The sequence below is a fragment of the Colius striatus genome, chromosome Z (genome assembly GCF_028858725.1).
Source record: "Colius striatus isolate bColStr4 chromosome Z, bColStr4.1.hap1, whole genome shotgun sequence".
Taxonomy (NCBI): domain Eukaryota; kingdom Metazoa; phylum Chordata; class Aves; order Coliiformes; family Coliidae; genus Colius; species Colius striatus.
Genome location: NC_084790.1, coordinates 2,239,038 through 2,257,274, shown reverse-complemented (window position 1 = coordinate 2,257,274; position 18,237 = coordinate 2,239,038). Strand labels below are relative to the sequence as shown.

At 43.7% G+C, this 18,237-nt stretch overlaps 2 protein-coding genes across 5 annotated transcripts in view; one reads left to right on the top strand and one right to left on the bottom strand.

The window, feature by feature from the left end:
- Positions 1-16: 16 nt before the first annotated feature.
- On the top strand, positions 17-11,840 carry LOC104556008 (ras-related protein Rab-18-B). Of its 4 annotated transcripts, XM_062017158.1 has the most exons (7): positions 17-170; positions 254-309; positions 424-485; positions 2,016-2,088; positions 3,016-3,134; positions 4,142-4,208; positions 4,944-11,840. In XM_062017158.1, exons 1-7 carry the CDS (start codon positions 106-108, stop codon positions 5,117-5,119), a joined length of 618 nt encoding a protein of 205 aa, XP_061873142.1. In that variant the 5' UTR covers positions 17-105; the 3' UTR covers positions 5,120-11,840. The 4 variants fall into 4 exon arrangements, with proteins under 4 accessions (XP_061873142.1, XP_061873141.1, XP_061873143.1 ...); XM_062017157.1 differs by having other exon boundaries at positions 254-485; XM_062017159.1 differs by lacking the exons at positions 2,016-2,088; positions 3,016-3,134 and having other exon boundaries at positions 254-485.
- Positions 7,115-18,237, bottom strand: part of MPP3 (MAGUK p55 scaffold protein 3) — a 27,111-nt gene continuing 15,988 nt past the window's right edge. The window contains exons 12-19 of the mRNA XM_062017161.1: positions 16,872-16,892; positions 15,515-15,556; positions 14,998-15,162; positions 13,143-13,223; positions 11,083-11,176; positions 10,403-10,511; positions 9,527-9,649; positions 7,115-8,595 (exon numbers count right to left, since the gene is read on the bottom strand). Coding sequence (XP_061873145.1) covers positions 8,416-8,595; positions 9,527-9,649; positions 10,403-10,511; positions 11,083-11,176; positions 13,143-13,223; positions 14,998-15,162; positions 15,515-15,556; positions 16,872-16,892 — 815 coding nt within the window. The 3' untranslated portion in view covers positions 7,115-8,415. The remainder of the gene's footprint in view (positions 8,596-9,526; positions 9,650-10,402; positions 10,512-11,082; positions 11,177-13,142; positions 13,224-14,997; positions 15,163-15,514; positions 15,557-16,871; positions 16,893-18,237) is intronic.

Here is an 18,237-nt window from a genome sequence, read left to right as displayed (position 1 = left end):
TCGGCGGCAGGAGCCGGAGCCGGAGCGGCGGGAGGAGGCTTGAGGGGAAGCCGAGGGGGTAGCGGGGCTGTGGCGCCGCCGCCATCCGCCCGGGCGGCGCGGGGCATGGACGGCGCGGGCCTGGCCCTGAGGCTGCTCCTGGTTGGGGACTGCAGCGTGGGCAAGTCGAGGTGCTGCCTGGGCGAGCCGCGCGGGTTCGGGGAGGGTTGTTGCTCGGCACAGCGAGCTGAGTTGTGTGTTGATTCCCCCACAGCCTCCTGCTGAGGTTCACTGAGGGAACGTTTCAGCCGGGCCTGAAGCCCACCATCGGTGAGTGCGGAGTGTGGGGCCGGTTCCGTGCGGGTGCTGGTGGCAGGAGGCGGCGAGCGAGGATCGGGGCTGCGAGGGTGGGCGTTTGCCCGCTCAAGCCTTCCCTTCTCGTAGGTGTTGATTTTAAAGTGAAGAAGATGGTGGTAGACGGTCACGCAGTCCAGCTTTCCATATGGGTAGGTTGTTTTCTTCTCCTTTAGCTTTCGCTCCTCCCTTCGCTGAACCCCTCTGCCATGTACTCGCGATGCAAACGGGCGTAGAACCTGCGTTTGCCCCGGTACTGCAACAGTAGTTGCAGTGATAAACGCTTTTGCTTCTTCAATTCTAGTTGAGATTTTTAGCTGCTGTTTCTTACTCTCTCACAACTGGGTTTCACAAACCCTCAGCGAAGTGTTAGATTTGTCTTTAGGAGCACGAAGTGGCCCTGCAAGAAAGGAAGGGATGTGGTGTCTGTATGACCCGGCAGCACTTCAGTACCAGAAACAGTCCACAGATGGTTTATTTTGGTTCAGATCTTGGGGGAAAAAATAAAAGGCTTATTCCTGAACTGTTGGATTGGCTGAGAGACTCAAGTTTACTGAGAGACTCAAGTATTCATCCAGAACATCCTGGTGCTGCTGTTTCCAGCTGGGAAATCACACTGCAGTTGTGTGATCAGGATTATTTACAATATTAAAGGACATTTCTTCTCCTAAATGGAATGAAAGAGCCCTAAAAGGAAGAGATTTGGTCATAGATAATTGTGAATGGACACACCCTTATGAATTAAGTAATTGCCGCTATTGGAAAATAAGCACCAATTGCTTTGTGCTGGTATTAATATAAATGCTAAAACTTGAGATATCTTCTCATTTTCATTGATACTTGATGTACAGAATGCAGAGAGTGATGGTCACAAGTGCTCTAACCAGTGATTGTCCAGGAACACAACTTCCTTACTAACAGTGACCCAGATTGTCAGTTTGAAGGAGGTGTTTCTGAACTAAGAAATCCATGACAGCGTAGCTGTGTCTGTTGTAATACAGACATAAATAAATCCTTTAAGAATATTTAACTTCTTTTGCCTCCTTTTTGTTTGTTCTGAGGGCTTTGAGATTTCACGTTGGGGTGATGAGCTGATTTGAAGGTTCATGAGAAAAAGTGTGGCAGGCTGCAGGAATAATTGAATGAAGCTACTGATTGAGTTTTAAATACCTCCTTGGAGTCTTAGCAAACTTGAAGTGGTTCCAACTGGATTCTCCTTTCCTGCCAGAGGAGATTTGGGGAACTACTACAATGTCTTTCCTCCCTGGAAAACCAGTTATTGCTCACCTTGTTCAAACAGATTAAGCCCAGCTGCTTGACTTGCAGCAACAGCCTTTCAGGTGTTAAAGAGTCTCATTGATCTTTCTTGTGGTCTCACTCATGTTACAGGTGCCTGTGCTTGTGGCTTTGACCTTCAGCCAGGTCCTTTCCATGCTTCTCTGCCTCTCCTCATCCATTCCCTGTGGATGCTGCTGCTGGTTTCTGCCTGCTTGCCTCCTTCTGTCACCCCGTGGCTTCGCATATACTGGTCAGGAAAAACAATCCATTTTAATCCAATTTAAAGCACCTCTTTTTTTGTTGTTCTAAATCCATTTGATTTTGTGTATGTGGCGTGGGGGGGTACATTTTGTTTGTCTTGGTGTTTTTGTTGTGGTGTGGGTGTTTTTGTTTCCCTTCTGTAGGACACAGCAGGACACGAGCGCTATAGAACATTGACTCCCTGCTATTACCGAGGAGCTCAAGGGGTTGTTTTAGGTAGGAGATGTATGGAAGGAAAAACATGATTACAAAAAGTCTGGTCTTTGTCCCAACCTAAATGTGCAACTTCCTTACAAAAGGAAGTTGTCTGAGAGAAACAGGGGAACAATTAGAGAGTTTTTAGACCATTATTGCATCATTAGCTGAGGGTACGAAGCCACTGGGCAGGGAATAATCCTGCTTCAAATCCTGGGATGTCACACTGCAAACTGATGATGGTAATTATTAATACTATGGGGGGTTTCTAGTAAGAAGGCAAAGTGGGTTTGGTGGGGGTGGTGGTTTATTTCCCTCCACTTTTCCTTTCTCCAGAAGTTCTTGATGAGGTTACAGTAGGACACAAGGTTTTTTTAGCACTACTAATGGATGGTTGGTCCCTTTCTGTGTGAGAGCAAAAGAGATGCTCTTTCTTGGAGCTTTGTGAAGGCTGAACACCTTGCTGGATAAAAATATTGTATGATCATAGAATCACAGAGTGGTAAAGGTTGGAAGGGACCTTTAGACATCATCTAGTCCAACCCTCCAGCTTTTTAAACCTTAGTGATGAACTGAATGCAGTTAGGAAGTTACCAGTGGCCAAAAGCCACTTTTTACAACCCATCTGTGTTCTCAGCAGCAGTACATGCATTTAGTACACATTTAAAAGTTCTTTGCATTCAGAACTATTAAGAGGTGTAAGATTTCAATTGATAAAGTCTTTCCAGTCACAGATCTATCAGAGATGCTTGTGTTCTGTAATCCCCACTGACTTTGGGTGAACGTTTTTGATGTGTTTCTTGTTCTGGGAAGAGGACATGGTTGATGCATCTCTCTGTAATTGCGTAATACTGCTTTTGAGGGGGGAAGGGCAGTAGTTTGCAGGGATTAATGAAGTCAACATTGTTCAAGGTGAGAGTTTTTAAGCTCCTTTTCCTCTGTTACCAGTGTATGATGTTACAAGAAAAGAGACTTTCACAGGACTAGAGAGCTGGCTGAAGGAGCTGGAAATGTATACTACCAACAGTGATGTTGTGACGATGTTGGTTGGCAATAAAATTGATAAGGTCAGTGTAGAAATGCCTTTACTCAGTCATGATAGAGTGTAAATATGAGAAGTGCTGAAACTAACATATCTTTTGTGTGAGGAAGTGATATGTTCTGTAATTTACTTATTGTGTCATTTTAGAAGAGGTCTTGGAAGTTTTTAAAGGAAACTCTCCTGGAGACATGGAATTAATAGAATCATAGAATGGTGGGGGTTGGAAGGGACCTCTAGAGCCAGGCAGCCCCCTGCTGAAACAGCTTCTCCTTGCTCAGGAGGCACAGGAACGTGTCCAGGTGGGTTTGAGAACCTCCTGAGAAGGAGCCTCCACACCCTCCCTGGGCAGCCTGGGCCAGGGCTCCCTCACCTCAGCACCAAAGTAGTTTCTTCTCATGTTCTAGTGGAACTTTCTGTGTTCCAGCTTATGTCCATCACCCTTTGTCCTATCTCTGGCTACCACAAAAAGAAGTGTCACCCCAGCCTTGAGGTACTTACAAGTGTTGATGAGATCCCCCTGCCTCAGTCTTCTCCAGGCTGACCAGGTACATTGGTCAGAAAGATTCTCTTAAGATACTGAGGTTTACTGGTTGCTCTGTGTTTCTGTGGTGTTTTGACAGATCTTAGATGCCTGTTACATAGTGAGATGTTTCACTCTCACAAGAGGATTCCTGAACTAAGTTCTCTTCTGACCCCTTCCAAATGTGTCAATCTTCAGATCCTTTGATAGGACCTTTTAAGCTATTTGACTACTGAAGCCCAACTTTATGGCCTGTATTTTGCCCCTGGTTTATTCAGAAGATTGCAACACATTCATTTCTCGCTGATTTGCTGTTGCTTCTCTTCAGTTTGATCCCCTGCCAGCCTGCCTAGCAGTCTGTAGAGTGAGGAAAAATCCAGTTGTTGATTCCAACACGGTTTTCTAGACTCCTTTTCAGAAAAAATCCTTCACTTCTGCAGTGATGCTGTTTAGGGACTCCCCAAAAGTGGCAAGTGAATTATTTTAGTCACATTCTTCATTCTTCTCTGCAGCCTGATCGTGAAGTGGAGAGAGGAGAAGGGCTTCAGTTTGCTAGAAAACACTCCCTGCTCTTTATAGGTATGTAATTCTGTGCCAAAACCTTGTACAGTCACATGTTTATTTTGGTATTGCTAAGTGGGAATGAAGTGTACAGTTGTATTTCATGTGGATAGGTTAATTAGTACCTAATTAATACAGGTTCCATTTGCTGCGTTAGTTCGTAGACGCAGATAAAGGCTTTAGTTTTACATTCACTGGTAACTAGTTGGATTCAGAACCCAAATGCTTGAGTTCTTCTCCTGATTAGTGTCAGCAAAGACCTTGAGTCATCTCTTTTTGGTTTCCAAGTTCCTGTTGCAGCTGCCTAAAAGGCTCTATTCTTAGTCCAAAATCAACATTTACAGTGTGAAGCTAGAAAGATGGAGAACAAATGGTGTGTTTGGTTTTGTTTTAAAGAAAAAGCACCTTTTAAGTGAAGCTTTTCAACAACTGGCGTGGGGAAAATATCTTAATTCCTTCTGCATTCGTTTCCCAGCTTGGTTATGGAATAATGCTGTTGTAGAGATTGTACAGAATGATTTCCTTTTCTCCAGCACAGAAAGAATAGGAAGCTGTGGAACAGGAGATGTTTCAGACTGGGATGTATTTCTGCTTATCCTATTCAACTGAATAGGGAGAATGGAGAGGGGAATTCACTCATCCAAAAAAATGTGTCTTCTCCCTGTCCCAAAAGTGTCTTACAAAGTGGAATAGTCCCTGCAAATAAAATACAGTCCTTTTTTCCTACCCTGCTTTTCTTCTCCTTCCCACCAGAGACCAGTGCCAAGACACAGGATGGAGTGCAAGAAGCCTTTGAGGAACTGGTCATCAAGATGCTGCAGACACCAAGTCTTTGGGATAAAGACACGGAGAAGCAGGAAGTCCAGCTCAAGGAATCTTCAGCACAGAAGGATAAAAGCTTATGTGGTGCATATTGTGTGCTTTCCTAAATCTACAGGTGGCTGTTCTGCCTTAATAGAGTGGATTTCTCTCATCAAAAAGCAAGCAGGAGGATTTCCAAACACGAGTCTGTGCCTTTTTTTGACCTGCCACCAATTGTGTAGAACCAAACCCCAAACTGATTAGCAAAATGTAATGAAGAGAAATACAATTGCTCTTTTCCTTCCACACCCCTGCTCTCTCCAAGATGTCCTTCTGGGAAGCTGGAGAGTTTTAGACACCCAAATTGCCTTAAATGTAGGTAACAATCAGGAATCACCCTGAGCAGTGACATTGTTTCCCTCTTTCAGATGGCTTTAAGCTGTTGGAATTGCCTCCACATCCCCAGATGGTTGTTATTACTTACTTTTAGGGTTGTAGTGAAGAGGTGTATCAACATTTGGCAGGAAAAAAAAGCCACTTGCTGTGCAGTGCACTGTTGGTTACCCCTTGCTGCTCCTACATACTTTGTACTGAGGATCAGTGGTGAATTGGAGTCACAGAAGATGTTAGCCTAGCCTCTGATCTTGCATCTCCAAGACTTCTGGTTGTCTGCCTGCAATACTGAAAGCATCACATTTGAGGAAAACATTAAAAGCATTCAAAATGTAAACTCAAGTGCTTGTAAATTTGCCAAATCTGAAGAGAGTCTTTTATTACAGGGTATGGACAAGTCAGAACAAAAAGCCTGTCCATTTTTTAAGATGTTTTGATGATTCATTGCTATCAAGTTTATTAGTGGGAGTGCCTGGCTGAGTATCACTGTAATTTGTCTTGAGTGCTATAGTCTGCTATAGGACTACTCTAGTTTAGTCTCTGCAAAGTTGGTCTTTGGGGAACTGTTTGCTTCTGCGCCAAGTGTGCCTGTGTAACTCTTGCTCAAGTGACCAGAAATACCTGGGCTGGGTTTTTGCTTTGGTTTCTGTCTGTTAAGTGGCTGAAATCAGCCTGAGGGAGATGTGTGATCTTAGTTTATGCCTTTTAGCAGTGGAAGCACATCTGCTTTTTACACTTCCACCTTGGTTTTGGTCTTTTAAGTTCTTTTCATATGAACTTTGGAGTAGAAAACCAACTTGAATACCGTGTTCAGTGTTGGGGCCTTCACTCCAAGAGGGACACTGAGGCTCTGCAGCTTCCTCTGGAGGGAAGAAAAACCAAAATCCACATTAATTCATGAATTTGTACTGTTGCTTGTAGTAATTTTTGAGAGAGGTGGGATAAAGGAGTCTTTAATTCACTTTTGAATAAGGTCTGAAAGTAGTAATGTAAATCCAAATGCTCACTAGAAATTTGTCTGTAGTTCATACTCAATATTTCACTTTTACTAGCAGTATGTTTCACTTTAGGTGTCCCTCTGTAATTCCCTTGCTTCTTTTAATACATGTTTTTACTGTTAGATCATTAAGCATACAAATTAATTTCTTTACTGCCAGTAATTGGGAGTGTGGCAAGATGTCAGATAGAATTCACTTAAAGCAAGGTTGCTTACCATTAGATAATATCTTACCCAATAGTCTTCAACTTAAATTTGTGTCTTCTAAACATGTTTTACGCCTTGCAGATTACCCAAACGTGCCTGTGATCTGCAATATCCATCTGTGGTGAGATCAACCTGCCCATTGCATACTGTGATAAAATGACTTATAGTTCGAAATGCTGTTACTTTAATATTACACTCAGTTTGTCATCTTCTCTGTTATTAAAGTAAGCCGTGTTACTTTCAGTGGCTTTGCTGGACAGGATTGCAGAGTTACAGAGGGAGCTAATGAGCCACCTGCATGTCAAGGAGTCCTTGTACATGTACACGTGCTGAGGCCACCAGGCTAGCAGAGCAGCTACTGCACTGTGGAAAGTGCTTACTCTTGTAGGAATGAGCACCTCAATGCCTATAGACAGGACAATAAAGGTGCCAGGGTGCATGTTTAAAGATGGATACTATCCCACACAACATTCTGGGGCTAGAGTTAATGTAGACTCAATGACACCAGTATATAAATAATGTGCTTTTAATATACAGTGGTGTTAAGATTTGCTAAATGCAGTAGAACAAGAATAACATCATAGTGTTTTGAAGATGCAAGGAAGGAGACTGGTGCACCAAAAGGTGTTATTTGAAGAGCAGAAACGACAGGAAATAGAAACAGGAACTAGTTGCAGCTAACATGCAACTGTACAATACTCATGTTCCAAGTAATTCTAAAGCATAGGTGCTTCCAGAATAATCTCCCTGAATTTTCTTATGATCACCCACCTACTCAAGTCTCCTGAAATATACACAAAGTCCTCTTAACAGTGTTCTTCTTCAGGATTTGACATACCTCATTAAATGCTCTGGAAGCCTTTATCTGATTTGGAACAAAGGTAGTTAGAAATGCTGGCAGGGTGATGATTTTGTAGTTCAGCTACTTGGTACTTCAGGTTCCTCCTTTTAGTTCCCTTTTTGGAGCTGCTATGTTGGTGTCAAGGTGATGCCTCCATCAGGTGGCATTTGCAAAGATGGCTTGTAGAAAATAAAAGTCCTGTTTTAAATCATATGCTGTTAATTTTCTTGTAGACTGCAAAAAAGTCTGGCTTATGTGCTGGCTTGTCACACGGGTGTGTTCATGGGTTGCTTAGCACTTGTATCAATAGGAGGAGACTGGGGAAGTGGGTGTAAGCTGTGGCTGTGCAGATTTAATACCTGTGCAAGACAACTTGGAGGCATTTGGAAAGGTGGGGTGGACATAGAAAACCCTCCCATCTCTCAGTGACTAAAATATCTACAACTCCTATAACTGGCCCCGGTTTAGTGCCTAATTGGATTTGCAACTAATGATTCCTAGTGAAGGGAAACATGGTTTTGCTGGCCTGACAGCCAGCTAAGATTTTGAGTAACAGACTCCGAGAGACAGCTGAAGTAGCCTGTTCTGTAGGTGTACTGGTTCTTGAAAAGTACCTTGTTCAGATGCCTTAATGTACCCAAAGGCTGATTCCAGCTGGTTGGTGTCCCAGCACTAGTGAAATGCTTTGGAAGTGTTGGGCTCCTGTGTGTAACTTCACTGTACAAAATGCACTATTTACAGTCTGTCACTCCTGTCTTTTTCTGATCTCTTTAGTTTGAGTAGTCACCTGTCAATGGCAGCTGCTAATCAAGACTTTGATTCAGGAAGGCAGTGTCAGCTTTTGACTTTGTTTTGTTCTCATACAGTCTTTATGTATTACCTTCTAGACATGAGCAGTTCTGAAGTGAACTTGACAGATTTCCCTTTTCTAATCCATGTATTTACAAGACATTTTTGTACAGTCTTTCCCTTCAACACATGATAAGCTATGACCTAACCCAGTTGACTGGCACCCAAAATGAATCCTTGTTTAGTTTCTCTAACACAGTTTTCAGCTGATTACATGCAGTCTGGAGATCTTCCTTCACCAGTACAGTGTCAATTAAATGGCCATACTGCTCTTCAATGAATGCTGCTGAGTCAATAATTTCCTGCTGTTCTTCATCCTGCTGATGAAACAAACACAAGAAGATGGTAGGAAATTCACAGCATGTCTTTATAATTACTGGCATTTGAAAGTGTAATAGCACAATAAGTCATTACTTTGAAAGGAAATGGAACAAGAGTTGCTGCCTTTAGGAAAGGGTAAGGTCTGAGATCAAGAAGCTGTATATTGAGGGGGTTGGACTAGATGATCTCTAAAGGTCCCTTCTAACCCCTACCATTCTATGATTCTGTGATATGCTACTGCTGGGATTTGGTAGGCTGTTTGAAAAAGGCATGAGGTAATAGGAAGTGGAGGGGAAAAAATGTGCCAGGAGGGACATAAGATAGTGGCACTGCTGGAAATCATAGTCCTCAAAAGCTGAAAAGGAATGCTGGACCCAGGGTCCTCAAGTTCAGTAATTTTAAGGGCTTACATGACAACTTAGCAAGTGAACTAAGTTCTGTTATGTGTAAATTCAATGTCAGGTTATCTGAAGTAATAACACTGTGCACTTTCAGTATTTCTGCATCAGCACTTTGCAGTTGGGTCTAGGTTTGGTCCTTATAAGACATCCAGATGCTGGGCGAGTGTCACTGTGGAGGTATCAGGAATAGGTGGCTACCTCTGACCATTTGATGAGGTTCCTCATATAGGAATGTCAAATGATTATGAGTTCACTCAAGTTCAGTTGCAGCTTCCTCTGCTGCAGCCTTGAGTGATGTACATAGATCCACGTGGAAGGTTTGCACTTTGCTTCATGGTACTTCTATAGCCTGGTTTTAAAGGGAGTCAAAAATCTCATCCTAAAGTCCTGTATGTGCACAGGAACAACTTTATGCCCCATTCTGAGTCTCCCTGGCATGGAAGAGCAGCTCTTCCCCATCACAGAAATGCTAGCCAAAATACTTCTTTCAAGTCTATAGAGAGGAGATTAAAGTTAGAATACTTACAAGGGGGGATGAGATTTCTTCTGATGTGGGAGATTTTAGGACATGTTTTTTCTTTTCTGGTATGAGAGGCTTCACAAAGATAACATAAGGCTTAAACTCAGGAGTCCTCAACTGCTTTACTGCCTGTGAACAGATGTTTTTGTGTTACACTGGGCTTTTTGTAATGTTGTATGTCAATATTCAAGCTGGGTTCAACCAGTTTCACTAGTACACACTGTGAAATCCTGTGTACTATCTATCTGACCACAGTAACCTTTTGCTCTTCAAAAGAAAGGTTGAGCTTACATGTGCTTTCTGAAGCATGGTCTAGCTGTACACATGCAGTGTAATATCAGGAACAACTTAGCTTAAGAGATCAAACACCAGAAAAATTAAACCTGGAATAGATCTGAGGTAGTATTAAAAGCCTTTTCCTAGCCCAGTTATAAAGGGTGAATCAAAATGTCAAAGATTAACTCCCAGTAGGTTTAGAAGCAGGTACACTGGCCCTGGTTTCAGCACTAGTGAATGCTTCAGAGGCAACAGAAAGGAATAAGAATGAAAAACCCATGAATGCTTCAAGTGTTCTCCCTAGGATTTGAGCTGGACAGGCCAGTGATGCACATTTCTCCTACAGCAAGGGAAAAATCCCCCATTAAGAAGTGATAAAGCATCATCTAGACTGTATCAACTAAAGATCTAGGAACTGTTAACACCAGACTGCTTTCTAAAGAGCTCCGTTCCACTTACACAGTCTGCTCCCCTAGTAGAAACAACACCTAAGAGCACCATTGTCCTTTGCAGTGCAAGTAGCCACAAATGGTGAACAACATCAGGTTCTTAGGGCAGCCTGGTAAGAAACAATTTGCATTCTTAAAAATAAGCTGCAGAACTTACTTCAGGTACCACATCCACCAAACAGACCTTCTTTTTGGCCATCACAGACCGAATTGCCTCCAGGCTTGTACCATACAGGTTTTCTTTGTACTCTCCATGTTCCACAAATCTAAAAAGTCAATAAGTTTTTAGATGCCATCCACAAAGAATATTGAACTGAAAAAACAAAACAGCTGTCTCTTGAAGTCACAGGAAAAGGGGGGCAGGGGAAAGGAAGTAGTTTGTGAGCGTTTTTTGACTACTTTGCTCTTCTGGTTGCTTAGTAGCAATATTGTTTCTCACATGTCACTAACAGCTATTCAGAACTAATGCTAAATAGGGGAAGTAGCTGTGTTAATTGCAATTAATTGGAAGTTGATGCAATTGGGTTTAAGCCTAATACATGAAAACAGAACAAAGCTGGCCAGGAAATGGACTGCCAGGAAGATTTTATATCCACAAATACAATCCACAACACTGTTACTTTCACTAGATCCACTCCTGACCAGTCATACTACTTATGAAGGCCTAAATTCTAACTTCTGATCCTCCTACTAGCCTTATGTTTTTTCTAAAGTGCTGCTTCTTAAATCTGAGTCCATGCTAACAGTCCAGACTTTTGGCATTCATAAGATGTAAGCTTTAGGGGCAACATTTTTTGGAATCCAGTCAATTTTGTCAGTATTTTAAAAGGAACTCACTTGTTTTGCTGCACATCTGTCTCAAATGATTGCTTGGAAACAAAATTGTATTCTACTCCCTCTTTCTCATGACTTTTCCTTGACCTGGTGGTGTCTAGAAGCAAGACACAGGAGAGAGATCAGCTGTTGCAAACAACTCCATTTTCTCTGTTTAGTTCTAGTCACATTTTTATAACATCAAACAAGACAATCCCACACCAGCAAAATTCAGAGTAACATCAAAGAGAAATCAAACATTCAGCTCAAAAAGTGTTAAGACCAAATATGAAGTCCTTTTGCTTCCAAGTGTGCCATAACTAACACAAGAATTAGGAAGCATTACTTCTTGCACCTGGTAGAAACAGTAGAGTGTATCCCGTGGAAAACAGATTCTCTTCACTCGTTGGAATATTGAACTCTCATTTTCTTTAAACTTAGAAAAAAATAGGAAACTATACTAAGTCTTTTTATGTTGCCTCTGAATTCAGAAGAAGAACATCCCTGGCTTCTTTCCCACATATAATTATGTGTGTCCCTTGCCTCTGATGTCCTCATTTCTGTTATTACTGGAGGAGAAGCTCTGGTGATCATTCTAATGTCTGTTAATTTCTTTTTTGTACCTGCTTAAATTCAAGTAAAACTTACCCATGTGAGTTCTACTGCCAACTAACTACATGTCTGCCTGACAGACAGTTACTGAAAGTGTTCAATAACATAGAAACAGTGCCTCAATATTCATCTTTTGTATTGCAAAAATAGTTTGTTGGGGAATACAAACATTGATGGATTTGAGTGTGTGTGTGTGTCATTTTACTTTAGAAAATAATCCAACCAAAAAACTTCAGTGTCACTCTAGCCACAAAAACCCATGCAGCAGGATCTCTATTACTGTGATTGCACCTGGGGAGGAACAACCCCAGGACAGGCTGGGGGTGACCTGCTGGAGAGCAGCTCCAGGAGACAGAGCTGGCACTGCTGGGGGAGAATCAACTGCCCATGAGCAGCAACGTGGCCTCGTGGGCAAGAAGCCAATGGCAGCCTGGGGGCATCCAGCAGAGTGTGGATCCAGCAGCAGGGCCAGGGAGCTTCTGCTCCCCTTTGCTCTGCTCTGCCACATGTGCTGAGGCCTCATCTGGAGTCCTGGGGCCAGTTGTGGGCTCCCCAGCTGCAGAGGGACAGGGAAGTGCTGCAGAGAGGCCAGCACAGGGCCAGCAAGATGCTCAGGGCACTGGAGCATGTTCCTGCTGAGGAAAGGCTGTGGGCCCTGGGGCTGTTTAGCTTGGAGAGAGGAGACTGAGGGGGGAATCTCACTAATATTGACCAAGATCTAAATGGTGGGCATCAGGAGGTTGGGGCAATGCTATTTTCTATTATATCCAGTGACAGGACAAGGGGTGATGGGATGAAGCTGGAACACAAACAGTTCCGCTTAAATATATGAAAAATCTCTGTCAGTGTTTCAGTGAGGGAGCCCTGGCCCAGGCTGCCCAGGGAGGGTGTGGAGGCTCCTTCCTTGGAGCTCTTCAAGACCCACCTGGACACGTTTCTGTGTGATCTGATCTAGGTGGGAGCTGCTTTAGCAAGGGAGTTGTTGAACTGGATGAGCTCTAAAGGTCCCTTCCAACTCCACCATTCTTTGATTGGCTGTTGGAAAAGCCTAGATATGCTACAGAATTCAACATCTCATAAGAATTTTGACTTGGTTTATTGCTATTTACTTTTATTTTAGGTAGTATGATAGCCTGAGGAAAAATCATCCTCTTTTAAACACACAGAATGTTTGGCTGAAAGATACTCGTTTTTCCCCCCTCGCAATTACAATCGTTATTTTTTTCTCCCTGTAGTCAGTTTCTCAACTTTTTTAATGGACACTGAGAAAACAGAATGTGAGTGGACAGAATGTGTATGTGCCATGTTATGTGGTATCTATTCAGTTATCAAGGACAAAACACAGCATGTCACATTGAGAAAAACAAAGTCAAAACACCAATGATCATTCATCAATGCATCTAGGACTATGCTCATAGAAAGGATTTCTGGAATGAAGTGACAACATCCAAAAGTCAGTAGATTTGACTCACGTGGAACTGCAACACCGTATTCCTGTGGGTTCTCTGACACAACCTTCTGCTTGAGCTCACTTAATCTGGCCCCCAAACAACCTAATAGAATAGAAGTGACTGACAGGTATCTGTGTGGAATTAAATGGTGCAAAGAAAATACTCTCAAGTTCCATACAAACAATATGACACAGAAGTGTGCTTGAAGAAACTTTGTTCATGAGAGACCTCATGACCTTCTGCTTTGAAGAACACCTTCAGGAACAAATGGAATCCTTGAACAGCTGTTGGACAAACATTTGTCAGGCACTAAGTCAGAAAATCTGTAACCTTAGCAGTCAGTTTGATGAGATATTCTTGATTTCAAGGACATCCTGGGAAACTGGCTTAACATAAAGCAGTTAAGCAACCAGAATTTAAACTGCATACAAAGTTCTGTTAACTAATTCTAACACCTGCCTTTCTGACAACATAAATCTGCACATGTGTGAGTGAGAACTAATGGAAAGGGAATATAAAAAATGATAAATAGTCCTGAATCATTACTGTTAGAAGGGTTTGGTTGTTTTGGGGGCTTTTGTTTGGTTGTTTGCTTGTTTGTTTTAAATAGCACTTAAAAGAACAACTTCTGACAAAACCTTTAAAGAAAAACCATCAGAAACTGAAGGCTTTAAAGAAACCTTCCTGGGTTGCAGGCCATAAGGGAAGAGGGAGATAACACTGATAAATTTGACACCCTCTCCCACAGCATCCTGGCAGCAAGACTAGGAAGGTGTGGGCTGCATGGTCAGGTAGTGAGCTGGACTATGAACCAGTTGAAGGGAAGAAGGCAGAGAGCTGTGATCAATGGGGCAGGGTCTGGTTGGAGGCCTGTATCAGTGGAGTCCCTCAGGGGTCGGTGCTGGGACTAATGCTGGTCAATCTATTCACTAATGACCTTGCTGAGGGAGCAGAGGCACTGGCAGCAAGTTTGCTGATGATACTGAACTGGGGGCAGTGGCTGACACCACAGAGGCTGTGCTGCCATTCAACCAGCCCTGCACAGGCTGCAGGCTTGGGCAGAGAGACATCCAATGACATTCAGCAAGGGCAAGTGCAGAGTCTGGCATCTGGGAAAGAACAAGCCCATGTAGCAGCACAGGCTGGGGAATGAAGTGTTAGAGAGCAGGGCAGGGGAAAGGGAGCTGGGGGTGCTGGTGGGCAGCAGCATGAGCAGGAGCCAGCAACGTGGCCTCGTGACCAAGAAGGCCAATGGCAGCCTGGGCTGGATGACAAGGGCTGTGGGCAGGAGGTGCAGAGAGCTTCTGCTCCCCCTCTGCTCTGCCCTCCTGAGCCTGCAGCTGGAAGATTGTGGCCAGTGCTGGGCCCCTCAGTTGCAGAAGGACAGGGAGCTGCTGGAGAGAGTTGAGTGCAGGGCCACAGAGATCCTGAAGGGAGTGGAGCATCTGCCTTGTGCTGAAAGGCTGAGGGAGCTGGGGCTCTGCAGCTGGGAGAAGAGGAGCCTGAGGGCTGAGCTCATTCATGTTCCAAATGCATCAAGGGTGGGTGTGAGGAGGCTGGAGCCAGGCTGTGCTCAGGGATGGTCAATGACAGCACAAGGGGCAATGGGGACAAGCTGCAACAGAAGAGGTTCCAAAGAAACAGAAGGACGAATTTGTTCCCTGTTGAGGTGAGGGAGCACTGGCAGGGGCTGCCCAGATGGGCTGTGGAGGCTCCTTGTCTGGAGCCATCCCAACCCCAGCTGGATGAGTTCCTGTGTGCCCTGCTCTAGGTGGTGCTGCTCTGGCAGGGGGGTTGCACTGGATGAGTTTTTAAGGTTCCTTCCAGCCCCTGAGATTCTGTGATTCTGTGAAATTTTAATCAATTGTGATCTTACCAATCAACACCACCAGCCTCTGCTGTTCACCAGGCTGCTGCTGATACTTTGTGACTTCTTCATAGGTCAGGAACTCTGCTGCGTCTGTCTGCTCTGCTTGCTTTCCATCATTCAGGCTGTTCTCCTTCTCTTTCCGACTTAATCTAAAGCTCCTCCGTAAACCTGCTGTAGAGGAAAACAAAAGAGATATTAAACCATGTCTCCCTAAATCTTCCAGCTAGAAGTTACTCTGTCTTTGAATAGTAGTTACTCACCCATGGTTTTTATAGATCAGTGGACATCAGATAGAAAACCAAGCATCCAACCTACAATAATCCCCCCCATGAAACACCTTCAGTTGCCAAGTGCTGTCTATGCCAAAGTCCAATTAGGCCTTATACACAAATCGTCTGGTTGATGAATGTATGAGTAATTAATGTAAATGAGCTTGGTTTTCTGTTTTAATTTGGGGTGAGAGGTTTGTTGTTGTTTCAGGTTAGTTTTAGAGTTGAGGAGGAAAGAGATTTTGGTTTCTCACCTATATACTGTCCGTTGAAATATCCTTCACAGTCACAGTCTTCTGTAAATTGAAAACAGGAAGGGGTGGGTAAGAGCACAGGGGAAAAGAGTAAGAGGGACATGTCTGGCTTATTGGGGAAAGAAGAAGTTTTACATCCTGCATTACATGCACATGATTTTATAACACAAACGATACGACAGTGGTTTAAACTTGAAAATGTCTTTGATGTCGATATTGAGCACCAGAATTTTACCTCTCTCCATTTACAGTTCCCACTATTTTTGCCCTTTGGTATTTATTACATTTGAGCAGTGCTTCTGCTGAAAGTGTAATATTCAGACTAAGTAAAACAGAAGACAAACACAGAGCTTTTTTTTCATGTATGGCTTTATAAATGGGTATGATTGGGTAAGAACGTTGTCTCTCAGGACATTTCAGTATCATTGGGGCTTGCAAAGAGACAATCAGAGGTGTCTGAAATATGAGCTCTTTGTTTTCACTAAGTTAAGTGATTAATGCTCATTAATTCTTTCTTAAAAAGGTAAAAAAATGATGCATTTTCCATATGCATGTAAGATAATATGTAAATCTACGTTTAAAAAGCCATCCTACCCCTCCTCAAACTACGATCACCTCCAAGGCCTCTAAAAAGTATGCAAAATAGAACCATGAGACTTAACTGCAAATCATTATACTGCAGTTCTAAGACAAACAGCAAGATCTCATACCTCCTGAAAGAAGGCTACTGGCTTGTTAAAATGTAAGCACCTGTGCCCTGCAATAGCCACAGAACATTTTAAAGAGGAGGTGTACAGTTCTGGGACAAAGCCAGCTACAGGCAAAATTAAACACAGCTTAAACCTTTAACAAAATGCAGCAATCCAGACAGAGAGCTTTGGGTTTTTTCCTTGCATGCAGGTATGTAATCGAGCAATGTCAATGGGTACTCATAAAACATTCTGCCTACATTAACTGAAGATATCAGTAGCAATATATGGTTAATCATAGCTAAGATCAGGGCTATTTTCTGTTGTTGAAGGTCTAGTTTTACATTCAGGCTTTAATAAGGTCTACCAGTCACAGCCAGCTAATTATAGAATATGATTAGTTCTTTCAATGAAGCTGATGGAATATCAATACTTGGAATATTATTCTCAAGGAAGACACAAACCTTGTCTCTTGACTCAGCAGTGAATTTGGAAGTAACCATTAATTAAGTCATCAATCCAAACGAAATTAGTTTAAATAATAAATGAGGTAAAAACTGCTGTAGGAACGAGTTATATCTACCATTCCCTTTGCCTGGGGGCTTAGCAAGCACTTTAGAAAAGCCATTGGTTGTATTCAGACAGATATGAGTTAGGAGAGTACCTACCTTTATCAGAAGACTGATCATCTGGAGTTAGCATGAAAGGCAGAGTTGGTATGATATTAAAAGACTGGCAAATGAGTGAGTTAAATTAGAGGCAACAGAAAGGAAAGTTAGAATCACAGAATGGTTTCAGCTGGAAGAGCCGTTTCAGCTCATGGGGTGCAGCCTCTGTCCCAGCCCCATCACCCACCAGCCCATTGCGCTCAGTGCAGCATCCACCCAGCTCTGAAACCCCTCCAGGGACAGGGACTCCAGCACCTCCCTGGGCAGCTGTTCCAGTGCCTGACAGCCCTGGCACCAAAGCAATTCCTCCTCACATCCAGTATGAACCTCCCCTGGCACAACCTGAGGCCGTTTCCTCTTGTTCTGTTGCTTATTACCAGGAAGAACTGACCAACCCCCACCTGGCTGCAGCTGCCTTTCAGGTTGTTGCAGAGTGAGAAGGTCTCCCCTGAGCCTTCTTTCTCCAGGTTCAACAGCCCCAGATCCCTCAGCCCTTCTTCAGCTGAGATGTGCTCCAAATCCTTTCCCAGCTTGGTAGCCCAGCTCTGGATCCTCTGCAGCACCTCCATGTCCTTCTGGTAGAGAGGGGCCCAGAACTGGACACAGGATTCGAGGTGCAGCCTCAGCAAAGGTGAGTGCAGGGAATGATCAACTCCCTGCTCCTGCTGACAGCTCTGTTCCTGAGCCAGGCCAGGATGCCCTTGGCCTTCTTGGCCATGTTGCTGGCTCCTGTTCAGCCAACATTGCCAGGTCCCTGTGTGCCTGGCAGCTTTCCAGCCACTCCTCCCCAAACCTGTAGCTCTGCTGGGGGTTGTTGTGGCCCAAGGGCAGGACCCAGCCCTTGGCCTCGAAACTCATGGCACTGGCCTTGGCCCAGCCATCCAGCCTGTGTGGATCTCTCTGTAAATCTTCCCTGCTCTCAGGCAGATCCACATTTGCACCCAGCTTGGTGTCAGCTGCAAACTTGCTAAGGGTGGACGGGATGCCCTCATCCAGATCATTGATAAAGATGTTAACCAGGAGTGGCCCCAGCACTGAGCTCTGGGGGACACCACTCATGACCAGCCCCAACTGGATTTAACTCCACTGACCACGACTCTTTGGACTCGACCATCTCACCAGCATTTCACCCAGAAAAGTGTGTGCCCATCCAAGCCAAGAACAGACAGTTTTTCTAAGAGAACACTGTGGGAAACAGTGTTAAATGCCTTATTTTTGCAGCTTTCAAGTTTCAAATCATAGAAAAAAATGTGAACACTAGCAAATGTTAAAGCATCTAAACAATGTGTGAGGCCTCATGTTCTTGAGAGTAGGAAAAGAGGAAAACAAGAAGCACTAGCAACACTGGATAAAGCTTAAAACACAA

What these genes read in the sequence shown, in the direction of transcription:
- LOC104556008 (XM_062017157.1), top strand. Translation starts at nt 106, where the DNA reads ATGGACGGCGCGGGCCTGGCCCTGAGGCTGCTCCTGGTTGGGGACTGC. An exon ending in AGCTCAAGGGGTTGTTTTAG is followed by an intron (nt 2,089 to 3,015) that starts GTAGGAGATGTA and finishes CTCTGTTACCAG; the next exon opens with TGTATGATGTTACAAGAAAA. An exon ending in TTGGCAATAAAATTGATAAG is followed by an intron (nt 3,135 to 4,141) that starts GTCAGTGTAGAA and finishes TCTTCTCTGCAG; the next exon opens with CCTGATCGTGAAGTGGAGAG.